General features: G+C 33.8%; 2 protein-coding genes across 3 annotated transcripts in view; one reads left to right on the top strand and one right to left on the bottom strand.

The window, feature by feature from the left end:
* LOC115253623 (semaphorin-2A) overlaps positions 1 to 17,855 on the bottom strand; it is a 453,840-nt gene that overhangs the window by 302,213 nt on the left and 133,772 nt on the right. The window lies entirely within an intron of this gene.
* LOC109415939 (uncharacterized) lies at positions 1,731 to 5,855 on the top strand. Its single transcript, XM_019689896.3, has 4 exons — positions 1,731 to 1,876; positions 3,088 to 3,265; positions 3,349 to 3,476; positions 5,410 to 5,855. Exons 2-4 carry the CDS (start codon positions 3,148 to 3,150, stop codon positions 5,740 to 5,742), a joined length of 579 nt encoding a protein of 192 aa, XP_019545441.2. The 5' UTR covers positions 1,731 to 1,876; positions 3,088 to 3,147; the 3' UTR covers positions 5,743 to 5,855.

Below are 17,855 nucleotides of genomic sequence, written 5' to 3'. Positions count from 1 at the left end.
AACTTAGTTCTTCATAAAACAGCTGGCGATATTGCTGATGCTGATGAAAAAATTATATAATTCGTCACATATTTGAATTGATAACATGCGGACACTGTATGCTATCGGAGAAAGTAAAAAGTATTATATGTTTTAATTCCGGATGATTACTTGATTTTAGTTTTTGCTATATAATTTCGGTATCTTTTCTTGTTCTGCAGAGTTAGCAAAGGTGTTTCATTTTCAGAATTAGTATCGTAACCGTTCCTAATTCCAATCATATCTTAAAGGTTTCAATTTAGGTTAATTCAGTTTGTTATGGGTGATATGAACTGAATTAGTGACCGAGCAAACTAAATTGAAGCGTGCTCATGTTAATGCCTCGAGTAAACGGGGCCAATTATTTGACAAGGAATGAAATCAAGAGAAAACATCTGTTTGACACTAACGAAAATTCGATCGATTCAAACCAGATGTTTTATCTCTGATTTGTTTTTGGTCAATTATTTTACCCTGTGTACTAGCGGCTTAATTGGTGACAATTTTGAATCGCTGTCGTTTGCGTCAGGCTTTTATGATTTCATAAAGTAGATTTTACATGTATCTTAAATCATTTTTCATCAGTCGTTGCGAAGCATATGCGAACAATACGAAGAAGGCAGACAATTCTTCGAATATTATGATAATAATGGCAGATCGTATAAGCCCCAACATCGCGACCTGATAAAGAATGCTGTAGTCGGCCATTATTTTAAAGTAAGTAGAGGAAAAATTTCTGCTGGCCAGTTTGCGGAAATGACGGAACTAGTGGTGAGAGAGTTGCCGACAGAAAGGCGGGAAACATGGTACGTCCCTCGGGAAGGCGCTATGCACCCGGGGGGCTTATTGTATATGCGCTATAGAAACTTACAACGCAAGGAAAAAGAAAAAAAGGAAGCATCGCCACAACCATCAGGCAGCAAACTCTCCGCGCCGCAACCCGCGCAAATTGACTGTACAGATTGGGATACAATGTCGGAAGAGATCAAAGAACGCTGCCAAGGTTGGTATTTTGACAATTCATAAAATAACAACCACTTGCAATTAATCTCGTATTAATCTGAAGATCCCCTTATCATGACTTGGAATCCTATTCCTTTGCAATAGTAACGTTAAACGTCACCGCAGGTCGCTGTTATGAACCGTTTTCCATGTTATGAAAAATAACACTATTGAATGCTTTTTTAGTCCACATGTTGGGGTAGCATCTTCCTCCTTAATTTTTAAACCATTCTTTGATTGGTATGTACGTAGTTTTGAGTGCCGACATGTTTTGTGTTCGAATTATAATAAAAATGAGGGGCCGTCCATAAATGATGTAGCATTTTTTGGCAAATTTTCAACACCCCCTCCCCCTCGTAGCCTGTTTTGTCATACCTAATACGATTCGTTGCAATTCCAGAGACTCGCCCCTTAAAAAGCTACGTCATTTATAGACGAACTCTAAGGGAGCATCCATAAATACGTCACGCATAATATGATAACATTCAACCCCCATTTGTATCAATTATCAAGATAAACACAGATCGTATGACATTTCTTGCTCTCTTCTAACACAATTATTTTGCCTGTCACTGCAGTACTGAGCTGTTCATTTTCAAGTGCAACTAATTTACTTTGTGACAGTTATCTTAAACAATAATTAATCAATGTTTTTTTTTTATTTCCTTGATATTGTTTTCATTTACGTGTTTCAGCTGCAAAACTGCTTTTAAAAACAGTGTCCTTCAACGACCATTCAACTATAAGAAAGTCATGGGAAGATTCCTTTCCGCTGCGACAATTTGAAATATCGAAGGGAAAGTTTAAAATTGAAGACTATGATGTGCTTCCTCATTTCAGTTTATATGCTGAACTGGTAAGTTTGGGAAGCTGCAAAACAGACGCGGAAGAACTAATTCACGCGACAAAGTTTGTCCGGTCAATTATGATTTTCCCTGTCTTTCACTGTTATTTTTATGGACACAGTTGCATACACATACAGAGGATAGACAAAATGATCGAGACAGGCAAAATGTTCACTTTTCAAAAAATGTTCAACTAGCTGTAACTTTTCGAAAAGTGCATCGAATATTCTCAAATTTTTACTGTAAGTTCATCAACTAGTTGTGTATCAGTGGTCCAAATTTGAAAAATATCGGGCTATTCTCCACGAAGTTATAAAGATTCTTGAAAAAGGTAAAATTATCCGATAGTCAACTTTGAGCTGTCATATCTCCGAATTCAAAGAACTGATTTCAATGATTTTTTGACCATTCATGACTTATATAATGAACTCTAAAAAACGTTTGACTTAACTTGAAATTTTTAACAAGAGAAAAAGTTCTAGCGATTTCATTTATTTTTTACGATTTTTTCGTAAATTGAACTATTTTTAATATGCATCCCATTACTTTCTCAATTTATTGTCGGCTATGTTGTTACTTTCCTTTAAAACACATTTATATATAAGTCATTTAGAGAAAATTTAAATTAACTATATTTTGCATCTTCAGTTTGGAACGATGTTGAAGTTTTGTTTTATATATAAGTCATTTAGAGGGAATTTAAATGAACTATAATTTGCATCTTCAATTTTGAAACGATGTTGAAGTTTTGGATAATTTTGTGTTTTATTAGGAAAATAATCTAACCGTTGTAATTTTCTTTTATGTTAAGAATTTTAAGTTAAGTCAAAAGTTTTTTATAGCTCATTATGTAAGTCATAATTGGTCAAAATTTCATTTCATTCGGTTCATTGAATCCGGAGATATAACAGCTCAAAGTTGGCTATCGAATAAATATACCTTTTTGTAAGAATTTTTATAACTTCGTACAGAATAGCCCGATCTTTTTCAAAATTGGACCACTAATACACAACTAAATGATCAACTTTCTTAAATATTTGATGAACTTTTCGAAAAGTAACAGCTAGGTACTTGAAAATTTTTTGAGAGGTGAAAATTTTGCCTGTCCCGATCATTTTGTCTATCCCCTGTACATATTAGCTTATGGAATACACACATAACACCTAAAAGCACATGTATAAACTTTAAATTAACTAACGTTTTCCACTCGGTATAAAAACAGGTGAATTTCGATTTTAAAAAAATTAATCCTTCATGTGGAAATATCACCGAAAAAATCCCTATGTTCATGAAAAAACTACGCCGCATTATCAAAGCAAAAAAATACTCGATGGAGGAATACACCGATCTGGCCAGTGAGATACAGACAACTTTTTTTGAGGAAAACATCGAAATGACGGGTATGTATTATATTAGTTAATATTTAAATTTAGTATGTATTATTTAATTAATATTTCATTTTATTCATGCTTCCTATTTACAGACCGAACTATTTATGTTGCCTTTAGTGTGCTCCCGTATATGCTTCGTCAGATGTTTGTGCAGAAAGGGTTGAAAAAATCGCGACCTTCGGTACTGATGTGTAAAGAGTCTTTTATCACTACAATAAACGTGAGTTATATTGATATTATATTTCATTACACGGCATAAAACCAACTGCCCAGCTTAAAATTCAGAATTCTTCAAAATGTTTGTGCTGAATTTAAAAAAAAAAAATTAGGAGAGGAATGAATCTCCTCCCTCAAATGATCAAAAAATAGTTTGATGAGTTTCTCATCGAGAGCAATCAGCAAAGAAAAAGTTGAAAAACGGGCTAAATTATACATTAGGGTGCCAACGAAATCCATAAGCCGGTACGTTGCATACAAAGACAGAAACACCACTATAACTTAGATTTACAAGTTTGTTTTAGAAACTGTTCATTAAAAAGATAAATAAATAAAATACCAAATCGCATTGTTACATTGGAGAATGTTACCGCATTCATTTTGGAAATATATTGTCTAAGTTAGCCTCTATGGCCCCAAGGGCCCAGCCACAGCCACAGCTGTGAAAATGTTTCAAATCGCCAGTACATCATATCATGATAGTGTCTTCTACAATAAGTGCGGATATTAGCTAAAGATTGACCACGCAGAAGATATCGAAACGATTAAATGCCACCGAGCATATCTGTTGGCGTTTTTGCACAACTTTGCGCGATATTTTTTCTTGCACCGCATGATATTGAAGATTACTATCGTTTCCCAACCTTGGTTCTCACGGTCACGACCCTCCAGTATGTTGTCAACCCGCTTTTGTTGAGCAACCGAAGTGTGCCTGCAAGCAGTTGGGAGTTCACGAAACGAAGGTTGGACAACGATGGTGTATACAATGAACATGTGAGATGTGCTGAAATATCCAAAAACTATTTCTATGTTTTTTTTTTTTACTTTTATGAGACGCAAGGGAATAACATGGATACTCTAAAAAACAAAAGTAATCAACAGTTTTTGAAATTAAACAACATGTAATGCTTCATCAGGACCATGCCCAAAAAGGGGAGAAGGAGTTGTGGGTTGAAACACCTTCACCCCTTCCTCTTTGCGCACGGCCTTGCTAAAATTTTTGACAGCTTTTTTCACATGTGCGAATCATCTGAGGTTTAATAACTCATATTGAAACATTGCGGTAAACAAACATGTGATTGATTGGGTCCCTCCACTGTATCTCAGTCTCACCTTTAAACAAACATGTGATTGATTGGGTCCCTCCACTGTATCTCAGTCTCACCTTTTTTCTCACTCTAAAAGATAACTTTTACCAAAAGAGAAGGTTATTTTCGAGATACTGTCGTATCTACATGTTTTTTAAACATTTATAAATATAAATAGGGCCCCCATATAGCCGAGGCGGTAAACGCACGGGTATTCAGCATGACCATGCTGAGGGTGACGGGTTCGATTCCCGGTCGGTCCAGGATCTTTTCGTAAAGGAAATTTCCTTGACTTCCTTGGGCATAGAGTATCTTCGTGCCTGCCACACGATATACGCATGCAAAATGGTCATTGGCAGAGGAAGCTCTCAGTTAATAACTGTGGAAGTGCTCATAGAACACTAAGCTGAGAAGCAGGCTTTGTCCCAATGAGGACGTTACGCCAAGAAGAGAGAGAGATAAATATCCGATTCAGCTAAAATTTACATAGAAAAAAATAATAAAACAGTTTTGAGTTATTGTCAACTACCGGTTTATGTTCATTTTCATTGACACCCTAACTACACCGCACTAGAGTAACTCACTGAAACCAGCCAGCCATTTACATAAAATGTGGGATTTCGTTTTTTTCTTATTCTCTAGAATAGGATTTTAAAGGGTGAAAATCTCTTTTGAGATTTTACCCGTTTAATCAGGTGTGATTTGATGAAAACCGTAATTATTGTCACTTTGTCAGCCCCTTGGCAAGTAATGGGTGTATCAATTTAATAACTTTATGTAAATGGCGGCCTGATTTCAGTATCCACATCAAATATCATTAATTAACAAATGCTGCTTTCTTTATTTCAGACAGAGGCTAAATTAGCTGAAACGGTGGAAAAGCGGCGTAAAACAGCTACCGAAAACAAAACACGTGTGCAGCCGTACATTGTAGTGGTACAGGCGGAAAAGGCTTTGCAATCTTTTTTTGTTGTTTTTGATTTCCTTATATTCAAAGCCAACTGCATGCTAGCTGCAGTGGATCTACATTTTAAACTGCATGCAGTGTTTAATTTAGAATATTCAGAATTGAGCACAAACGTAATGATATTTATTCAGAAATATTTCTACAATTTAAGCTACAAAAACCAACGCGTGGTTTCGTCTGTTGCAGCGCTTATTTCGGATCTTGATCGCGCTTAATGTTGTTTTGTTGAAAATATGTATCATCTGTTTTTGTTAATTTCTTCAAGAGTTTGTTCTACGGACTTATTTACAGTGAGGGGTGAAAACAACATCTCACCGTTTAATACCGATTGGCGCAATTAAAGGAACATTATCTGAAATTATATATTCAGGGATTGTTGATTTTGTTCGGTGACCAAAACCCTTAAGAAATATCTGAACTTGTCTGACTGGTATATTTAGGTAATTGTGTTATTGTCATGGAGTGACACGGGTCCTATTTGGTATGTATGGTGTATTTTCTTTTTAAGTTGTATAGAACCTGTCGTATTTTTAAGGTGGAAGTTTTTTTGTTTTTGTGTTGCGCTTTGAAAAAAGTTAAATCGCCATTTTTTTAATAAAGTGACTAACATCTACTTGATTAACTCTTTACTTCCCACGACTTTAAACGACTATTACTATGCCAAGAAAGCGTTTACGAAAAAAGGCCTGAACAAAAGTAGTTGCAAATCGGCCATTTTTTCGAAATGAACGAAAAACAAAATAGTTCTAGATGAATAGTATTTTGATTGTTTATCAATAGTTCCACTATCGAAACAAATAGTTGTCAGTTGGATTTACCTTATGAGATTACAATCATATTCTAAAAAAGATTGCATCATATTTATCTAATTCCTTTTGTCTTGAGTTCGTCGAAAATTGATGGTGTTCTAGTGCAACCATGGAAAGTACAGGGTTAATATTTGCGAAAATTTTATGAATTATAAATATTACATGAATATTTTATTTTGCTTCTACTTTCAAATATGTATCCGTTGATACCATTTGCTACTGGTGTGAAGGCATGCGAAAGGAAAGCTGCTATTCATAAGCGGTTACAAGATCTGCACAAACGCCCATAAAGCAAGGTCGATGAAAAGATACGAGTGAAATTTGGATACCGACAGAAAGGGCAATCAACGAATCTGCGCCATTCTACAGCGACCTGGCCTTAAAGATGACAATTCCGAATCATATACGGAAATTCCAACAGATAAAATGAATTAGTTGTAAAGGGTGATGCGTTGAAGACTGATATTTTTCAATAGAATACGGCTTCTCCGGGAACCTCATAAGACTAATCAAAGTGACGAAGGGCTTTGCAAATCTTGCGTACGGGTTTCGGGCGATTGAATCACGCCGAAATCTAAGACAAGGTGATGAGCTCTCATGCCTCATCCGGACGCAACAGTCGGTGCACCATTTCCATGAAATCTGGCCAATTAGTCTGTTTTGCAGATGCAATGGATATTATTGGCCATACATTTGACATACATTTGACACGATTGCAGAACTATACACCAGCCTGAAATGTGAAGAAGCAAAGGTCGGGCGATGGTGAACGCGTCAAGAAAAACATTCTGGCAGGCACAACCGCGGATAACGGAACAAGCCTTGGCAGCAGTGTTACGATAGACGGAGATACTTTCGGGGTGGCACTGGACTCCGTCTACTTCGGATCCTTATTCACGACAGGCAACATCGCTATCAATGAAATATGAAGGCGCATCATCCTTCTGATTTGAATAATTGCATGCAAAATTGCAAATTCTAAGAGTTCATTTATTTCGTGTAATTCAATATTAGAAGTCAATTCAAGTGTGATCGTTAACAATAATTATAACTTAAAACCTACATGATTACAAGCAGAGCGTTCATGATTAACAATAGTTATTTATGTAACACGTTGCAAAAAGTTGATTTTTTCAGCACGTGTCGTAATGTTTTAAATACGAAGAGTGCTGAAAAAATCGAATTTTGCAACGAGTTCCATACAACATTTTATGCAATGACTTTTTCATTATACAATTCATTTGAGTTGCATAATGTTCATAATGCAACCCAAATGAGTTGCATTATGAATATTATGCAACTATTTTTCATTATGCAACTCATTTCAGTTGCATAATGAACCAGTTCGGAAAAACAGGCTATTATGATACCAAAATGAGTTATATAAAATGAAAATTATGATACTGTATTGCAAAAAAATTTAATTTATGTTTAAAATTTATTTTTTTGTGATTAATGATTAAGATTAAGGACTGATTTGCTTTTAAGGATGATTAAAGATTATGATTAATGATTAAATTTGGTTTTATGTGTGATTAGTGATTATGGTTAATGATTTCAAACTGTTATTGATCAATAATATAGATGAATCATGATTGATTATTCACAAAAAAAGCAGGAAATGATTAATGATTAACTACATCTGAGTTCTTTAAAATAAATTTCAATTTGCATAGTAAAAAAATTACTTTACATTGGATTTTTAAAAAAGATAAATAATTAAATTATTAAGAACATCATTTGGATCAATTCATGTTCCGTCATATATTTTATATGGTGAATCATTTTTGACGATGAATGTTTGATTAAAAATTTGTCTTGTGATTATGATTACTGATTAATGATTAAATTACAAAAAGCATTGTGATTAAGATTAATGATTAAATAAATGTGATTATGATTAATGATTTTTTATTAATCTTAATCATTAACCATGATTAAATTTATGATTAATCATTAACGCTCTGACTTTAAGAGTAAATGTGCAACACGTGATGAAACAATTTTCATAAATAATTATTTTAATAATGTTAATCAAGACGTAAAAATTTCACGGACATTTTTTGTTTTCAAATTTAAACTTTCAGGGCGTAACTATTTTACCCTCAAACTGCACCGCGATCGCGCTGTATTATCTTTGACATTGAGGAATTCTCACGTTTCTTGTTCACTTTCGATTAGCTACAACAATCTTGAAATAGTGTTTCACAACGTTCATAAAAATTTATTTCCAAATTTCCAAATGATACATGATAAGGTTTAAATATGATATAACGAGAAGGAAAACACACACCGTTAGGTACATTTTTCTATATATTTATGATTTTTTATGTTGCATTAAACCTACACTTTCAAATCAAATATGGTACGACATTGTGTTGCTGAATATGTTGAAAAGTAGTATTGAAATTAAACCAAAATTATTATTTCATTACAAAATACTTACTATATTGATTATGTTGAAATTCAGTAAATATTATTATGCTTAAAAATATTACTTAAGGTTTTGTAAACGTTCACTAATATTTTGAATAAATTCTTCTAGTGCAACGTCGTTATTTTCCACTTCCTTTTGTGATGTTGTCTGACGAGGTGCCAATGCATAATTAGTAATGGATGTTTTTGATTTATTTTTGTAGATGAAGTATACGACCAGAAATATTGAAATACACATTGTTGTTGAAATTCCTCCAAATATCGACCAAAGACTCCATTCATGATTCTGATGAGCAAGTGTTAAGTGTTCTATGTGTTTACGAGTTATTAGATGTAGCTTGGAAAGCTCATTTAAGCTGAAAGTATTGTCAAAGTGAGATTTATTCACTTTTAAGTTGTAAAGCGGCAAAATAAGAGGAACTTCTTTTTCTGACAATATTTTGTTGACGAATGAAACTCCATCTAACGTCACCGAACAGTTTAAAAATTTGACAAGGAAATGGCCAGTAAGTAATCGTTTCGATGCTCCACATGTGCTTTCTAATGTAACGTTTCCATCATTAATCAACAAAATAGTATCTGATATTTGTTTTATAGGATTATGTTCTGCCACACTTTGAAATTTGCAAGTACTATGCTTACCGTGAATTATGTTACTCAGGCATTTATCATCTGTCATGTTGATTACATCATTTTCTGAATATATATACTTTGAATTGTATTTTTTTATTTGAAGTATTTCCTTCGATGCTTTAATGAAATGCTCACCACTTAAATGTATTTTTTCATTGTTATTGATCAATGGTATTATGGTTAAGCTGTCAAACAAACTCGTATGTAATTTTGGTGTACTAATTATATACATTACCACATCGCCATTTGTAACAACTTTTGTTGTAATGTATTGCATGGCTTCAGCATCAATTTTCAAAATAATTCCTTCGGAATCAAGAATTTCAGCAATGAAATGTAACTCTTTCTCTGTGATCAGCTGTTGATGCACTAAATTTATTTTCGCTTTTGCTATTGCTTCGTGAATATCATCTAGATGCTTTTTAAGTGTATCAATAATGAAAATCATATTGATAATATTTATATCTAATTCGAATCGTTCCATATTCGATTTTGTTGTCGATAGCATAGATTGAACTGTTTGAATCATGAGATCCATTTTTTTATTAATCCCCATGTTTATTTTTATTTGTGCGTTATTTTCGGTAATGAGTTGGTTTACAGATTTGTCTATTGCTCGTAAATCGTCCGCATCAGGAGTACCTGCTAACCATTTCCAAGCACTTCCCAATGCGTCCCATCTCTTAGTTCTAATCCTAGGCTTTAATGATCTAAACGCTTTTATCATTGCATTGACTTTGAGTTGCAAAGTGTAGGATAATTGTTTATTTGTAAACATTTCAGGTTTAGCTGACAAGGTTATATCGTCCACCACTTGCTCAAGTTTTGAAATATTAATAGGATGTAATATTTTTATAGTACCAGTCTGCAGTCTTGCTTTTCCCAATTTAGTGACTGATATGGAGTTGTCATACAGATTAAGTAATTCTAGGTGCTGTGTACATATTGCTTCCATGATAGCAAACACTATTACACACAACCTGACAATATTCATCTTGCTGGAAAAAAAAAAACAAAAATAGTTCAAATTAGATTATCTTTTATACAAACTAGAGAAATAAAATATATGAAAACAAGTGCACTCTACTTCGAAAGACTAAAATACCTGTTATCTCAGACAAAACAAAATATTTTTAAGATGCATCATAATTGGTTACGTGTACCGGTTTTTACCAGTCTAACCGATTTTTTGTTTTTGAATAACCAATAAACCTATGAAAACTAACAACATGGCAAATGAGAGGTAAGATTCTATATTTGTTTAGGAAAAAATGCAGAAAAGAAGCTAATACGCTGATCAAAATAGAAACAAAGCGTTAGTTTTGGTCATATTTTCAATTTTGATTTCTATTTTCATTACGAGATGAACCAGCAGTGGGCTAAAAATCTCGATAATGAAGAAAAATAATAATTTAGTATCTGTAGAACGTTGAAATTCTCATTGCTGGAAAAAAATAGCAAAGTTTGTGAAAAAATATTTCGATTCGAGATATTTTTTTCTGTAATGGAAATATTACCTTGAGCATCGGTAGAGTACCATCGTGCCTGCACAAAATACACAATACATAATCGTGTGGCAGGCACGAACATACTCTATGGCCAAGAAGGTCAAAAAATTTCCTTTACCAAAAGTTCCTGGCCCGACTGAGAATCGGACCCGTCACCCCCGGCATTGTCATGTTGGATACTTAAGCCTTCACAACTGTGGCTATATGAGCCCCTTCGACGAACTTGGGACGATTGACTACTTTTCATTCTGCAACTCAATTTAGTTGCATAATGAACCGGAACGGAAATGTATGTCATTATGATACTGGAATAAGTAGTATAAAATAGAAGTAATGATACTGAATTGCATAAAAAAAATAAATGCAATTACTGCGTACATATTTTACAGAAACCAATAAGGTTTTCAATGTGTGTTCTCATTTCTGGAAAGAAAAAAAGGTTTGACATTTGTTTAAAAGTTTCATCAACACCTAGATGAGACTTATTGTGAAATGCTTTGATAAGTTCTGATTGAGATGCCGGATGCATGACGTCTTTTATTTCTAGTTGAGTGAAAACAACAATCAATAGTGGAAAACAATCATTTTTAACTTTTTTCAATAAACTGAGTGTTTTATCACTTTCAACTTTAATAGCAGTTTCAATATTTTCTGACGAATATAATTTCAAAACAGTAGATAAAAAATTGTACCCAAAATTGTTTCGTGAAATAATTATGCGATGATAACCATCAAATGGGTATTCATGGATTTCATAAGAGGCTTGTTCGAATTTCAGTATTATTTGCTTTTTATAACAATTGATCGGCTTTAACGAAAAATAGAAATTATGCAATGTTCCAGAACTTTTGCCACAATTTTTGTCATGTTCTTCATTACCAAATTTTATCATTACATTATTTGCTTTACAAAGTGTTTTGCTGTCAATTTTGATGTGTTGCTTATTTTCTTTTTCATTTGAAATCATGCTTTCATTATCTTCAATACGGGCTAAGGCCTCATTGTTCGATATCGATAAGTTTTCAAAATTTCTGCCATTAAATGCTGAACCTAATGCAAGGTTTTGTTCTACTTTTCTAAGTCGTTCGTCTAGATTTAGTAAATGTGAGGACAAAGTATCTATGAGGTTTAACAATTTTTCGATTCTGTCACTCATAGTAAAAAATGTGTTTGTTGTTATAACTTTAAGTTTACTCTGTTAAATTGTGCTTAAAATAGTTAACAACTTTCTCACAACAACAACGACTAACTAAATGAAATCCTTATGGAAGCGTTTAAATCGTCGCAATTGTGAGCCGATGAAAAAAATACCCACAAATATCCTCTTGAACAGCAACTGAAAAAGAAAATATATATTGTGGATCATTTGCAGAAAATATCCGCAGAAAACATACCTTGTGTAGTGGATTAACTTTTTATTGCTTGGATATTCGCGGCGATAACTTTCTGATTATTCTGTAACGAAATGAATATTCTGCAGTTCAACAATTACTGACTCGTATTTCCAAACATATGGCATTATTACATAGATTTACAAATTTGTCAAATATTCAGTCCAGCGGAAACAGTCAAAATTTGATAATTTGCATAATATCAAAATAGACCATTGTGAATAGGACTCTTCTTTCACTGTTTTTTTTAATGCACAATTGTGTGAATAATGCATTTGACTACTGAAGAGAAAAACGAAAGATAATATTTACTTGTGTCGAATTAATAATTATTATAGCAAAAAAGGATACAGAATCTGATACTCTCGTAATACTCATTTCACTGATTATATGAATAAGCTTACCTGATGATGACGATGATGATTTATATTTGCGCTTTACAACGGATTAACACGGAGGAAGTCTAAGAGCAACAGAGAAAAACAACTGTGCAGATCAAGATTGAAATGTCTAATGAAACGTAAAACTGCCATTTCGGTTCTCTACCTCTTTGTTTAGTGCCATAGCAGTTTCACTGCTAGGTAAACATTTTCAAAATTTCCCTTTGGGATATTTTTTATCTCCTTTTTCATACTCTTCATTTATTGTTGAGGTGTCCAAAACAGTGAAAACTGATGCTTCAAAAATCAGTTATTTTTATCAAATTTTCAGCCATAAATGACCTTGGGGGTATTTTTAACGGACAGTGGAGGCATCATCATTATGTGTAAATACCCTCGGAATCTGTTTGATTTTGACTGAAATTCAAACAAATGTCCTCTAGGGGTCCAAAATTCAAGCGTTACCCTATGCATTTAGTTTCCTCATGATTAAGAGACAAAACTTTCCGATCGTAAAATGTTGATTGCAACGCATTTCCTGAACGTGTACCTGATTTGAAAAAAAAAAAGACAAAGGTTGTTATGAAAGTAATTATTGGTCTCATTGTTCATGGTGTAGATGTATGACTGCCTGCAGCAATAACAATGCTTTATACAATTCGTGCGAACATTAAATTAGGATAAACAAAAGGCTCTCTTCTGCCCTTTCTCTTTCTTTTGTCATAGGTCAATTTTGCTCAATTTTAGCAGTACCGTGGATCTGGGTGTAGTTGAACAGCGGGCGAAGTTGCTTATTATGGAAGCATTGTTCGAAATATAGCTTAAGCTACTATATTTCTGTATTAATAGAAGAAGTTTTGGCGTAAATCAATAACGTGTTTATTGTGAAAAAATCAAAGAGAATTTCTATGCCAATGATTTCGGATTTTATACAAAAACAACTATTTTTTTCTGGATGTTTAATAATACTCGATGAAAGATTGCCTTTCACAACATCGCCTTCTTTATTACTTACATACAAAATACACCATTTAAAAGAAACTCAAATCCTAATTCAGATGCAACATCATTAATTGAGATTGCTCAATAATTTTCCAATCTTATCAATATTGTGTTAATGATTGATCAATTTCGACCTGGAATCACCGTTTTCAAATTTATTTTAATCTCTTGTCAGAATTTCGTTTACTGGAGCTTGACAGAGGACCCTTCAGTACATACTTGTTTCGAACCATATGCGTTGAACCTGTTTTTAAGAAAAATTATAGATGATAAGTGACCAACTTCCCCCCCAGATTACGGTAGTGATGAAAAGACGCTTCTAAAAGGAAGCGAAAGTGAACAGAATCTCTATTGAACAAATTAGAAAGACTGAAATATTCGAAAACAAAAACGGAAATGAGTTTACGAGCATTTTGAAGGCTTATCCACTAATTGCCAGTATTATTTTTGTTTGTGAGATGAACCATTCAAGGGCAGGTAACTATTTCGCCCACGCCTAGCATAAGGTTCTCAAACTTGCCGGGGCACGATCAATCTTGCGTTTTTGGCCATATGGTGCTCGGTTTCTAGTGAAATGTTTTGGCATGAATGTTGAAAACATTGACGAACTAGTACCAGAATTATGGCTGCCATTTACACATGGGGACTCTTCTACTGAAAATACGTAAAGATGTTATTATTGTTTTATCGTACCGTATAACTGTAACGTTTGAAGTGCTGAACAGAACTCAATCCAATGAGAGTCTAATAATATACTCTCATTGAACTCAATCAGTTTAAACAAATCAAAAAAACACGTAATTAAATGATTGCCTAAATTTCAGCTAAATCGATTCACTAGAAACCGAGCACTATAATATATGGTCAAACCTGTTCCCAGACGCGCCAACTTGGTCAAATTATTGGGGGGCAAAGCCTGGTTTTTCTGATTTTGTATGGGGAAATAGAAAAATCGTCAAATATTGGGGGGGGGGGGCAAAACCATGCTTGACCCCCCCCCCCCCCCCCCCAAGTTGGCGCCTATGCCTGTCCCCCATTTAATATGAGAACTGACTGATGACCTTGTTGCTTTGTCTGTTAAGTTACAATTGGCTTTTGTCTAGTATGTAGCAGAACATTCCTTAGTGTTGCCTCATACACGTTCTGCAGAAATTGCAATATTTTCGAATAACTGCCTTACCATTTTTTTATGATAATAACCTTCCCATCATTGTGGGTAGAGTTTTTATTTTTGTTATTGTCATAGAAACACGTTAAAAAATGTGAATTTCCCAGTTTTTGTTTGTGAAGTGCCAGTGCACTCAAGATCTCAGGAAACCTGTTTCGAAACAGTGCAGAAAATGTTTTGCACTAATTGTTTCCAATATATGTGTTCAGCATAAATAATAAAAGTGGGTTGTGCATAAAAGAATTATAAGAAATATTAATAAACATAGTTGCTTGCTATTTTTTTTTTCTCGCCATGCATAATTGTGTCTGAAGTTTACAAGAAACAACAAAACTACTGCAAGTAAATGTTGAACTGAACTATGAAGGAAACTTTTGATTTGTTTGAAAAATACTCATCCCTGCTGATGAGTAATAAAGTTTATTACCAGCGCTTCCTAGTTGGTATATTTATTAGACGACCTTTCTGTACGGGTGCCTCACATCCTAGAGGAAAAAAAGCTTACCGCAGGAAGCAATGTATAGGACATAAAGAAATGGGAAGAGGTACAGAACTGAAGATATGTTTTTACATTATTTCTTTTTTCATTGTACATTTGAATCTTGATGAGAACGGTTGCTTTTCTTTGTTATCAGAAGACATGTTCAAAGTGGAAGTTTTTATGTGAAAGACAAAGATATAGAGGTAAGACGATTATATATTATAAATCAAATTAATAATTAATGATTGTTTCTGCGTAAGGATAAACTATTTTTAGAAGTTAACTTTTCATACAAAGTAACATAAAACTCCATAAAAAATTAAAATTTTCTATAACTTTAGACTTTTGCACCACTAAAGTAGTATAATGTGAAGCAGTGCTGAGTAATTTAAGTTCTGGCAATATGGTAATAATGTAACTTTATCTTTGAGAACAAAAAGAAACAACAATCTTTAGATAGAGTAAGCATTATATGGAGCAGGAAGTATGTGTGACAAAGAAGGCATGGTGATATCTCGAGTTCCTGAGTATTCGGCCAAATTTGCCTTCGACCATGTGAGGGACCTTCCCCGGCCCCAAACACACTGTCAATTTGTACACCTGCATAACTATTTTCACATCGATTGGGTAAAAAGTTTTCATATCTAAAAGGGACAGACAGACAGACAGAAATTCATTTATAGGTAGAAGATATAAGATCTTGTTCAATACATCTACGAAGAACCTAGCTTTTCCTATCACTACTCACAATGTTTGCTGTACTATCGTTATTAGTTTTGCGTCAATTATTTTTTGCATCTTCGTCTCGCTAAAAAAAAAAACACCTGTTTTCGTTTTGAGTAGTATGAAAATACAGGCACTGTATATTCACGTAGTAATCAGGACAAAAACATATGCAATCCAATTAAAGAAACATTCCATTCACGTTACTATATTATTTTACAGATACCCATCATTGTGATACAAAATATTCCAAAACGTTCTTCGTCATGATTTTTAAATGTCCTGTATGAAGCTGCACAGTAGCATAATGGATGCATATGAATGCAACTGTTCAGCACGCTTCTCCACGTTGAGTCAATTTCGACGTCATTTTCTTCGCTACTGTAGTACTTTACGAGATGAACAGCGCAATGAAGTTAGACCAGGAAGCTCATTGAATTCGGATGATCGACAAATACCGCCACAGTCTGATGATGATATAGACATGGAAGAACATGATGACGAAAACAATATTCCAAGTGATGGAAGCGCTAGTGACGACGACGACAGTTACATTGGTGAAGAAGATGAACAGTTTCCGGAAAATAGTATTAATGGAGATCAACAATTTCCAGAAAATATTTTCCCTGACGACGCCAGCGAACAGCGACTAACAAGGCGCTGTAGTGTTGAGGAGCTTTGGGAGAGGTTTATGCTCAAGTTACTTTCCGATAGCGTATTGAGTAGAAAAAAAGCAATAGATTTTATGATAGAGCTTAACGTGTTTACTATAGAATTATTTGACTATATTAAATCTAAAATTCAAAACTTTATCAAAGAGGAAAATTTAATTGAGTATCAACAAATTTTAGAACAAAACAAACAAACATTTCACATGAATTCAGAAACACAAATACAAACATTTTTGAAAGAGCACGATTTGTTTGATGAACCTAAAATTGAAATTATCGAAAATTTAGTAACGCCCGTTACAAAGCAAGGTGAGCGGGTTCTTGCTAGAAATCCCAAAAACGTATGCATGCCGAATCTAAAATTAGCACTATCTTTATTCTTTAGAAGAGAAAATTTACTTAAGTTGACATTAAAAAATATGGAAAATCTTATGAACGATACGTCTGGAAAGATATCAAATTATATTCAAGGAAAGGCTTGGAAAGAAAAATTAACGCAGTTAGAACCTAATAAGCAATATATTCCTTTGTTTTTGTATAATGACGACTTTGAACCAGATAATGCATTAGGAGCGCATAAAGGAAAAAATTCTCAATGTGCTTTTTATTTATCGTGTCCAGTAATCCCAAAAAGATTTCGATCCAAATTAAATAGTCTTATCCCTGCCATGTTTATTAACACCGCATTGAAGAAAGTAAACCATGAAAGATTATTCAATACTCTGATAAAAAATTTTGTTGACATTCAGAACACCGGTCTGCAAATAGATATGTTGGGCCGTATAGTGACGATTTATCCTATTCTTTGTGCTTTTACAGGTGATAATCTGTCTTTGAACTACATTGGAGGATATACAACTAGTTTTAACAGTACTAAATTTTGCAGAACATGTTCATCATCTAAAAATGAAACAATGGAAATGACAGAAGAATGCACTGCAACGCTTAGAACGCAAGACAGTTACTTTCACGATGCAGCTAGAAATAATATGAAAGAAACGGGAATAAAATTTAAAAGTCCGTTTGCATCAATCCCGAGTTTCAACATAATTCACGCCATGACGTTTGATCCTATGCATGACTTCGGTGAGGGGATCTGTCCACTTAGTGTGGCATTAGTTTTGGC

Source organism: Aedes albopictus, chromosome 2 (assembly GCF_035046485.1).
Source record: "Aedes albopictus strain Foshan chromosome 2, AalbF5, whole genome shotgun sequence".
In the NCBI taxonomy this organism is placed as follows: domain Eukaryota; kingdom Metazoa; phylum Arthropoda; class Insecta; order Diptera; family Culicidae; genus Aedes; species Aedes albopictus.
Note: the sequence above shows the minus strand (reverse complement) of the source record. Positions and strands in the feature narration are given on the sequence as shown.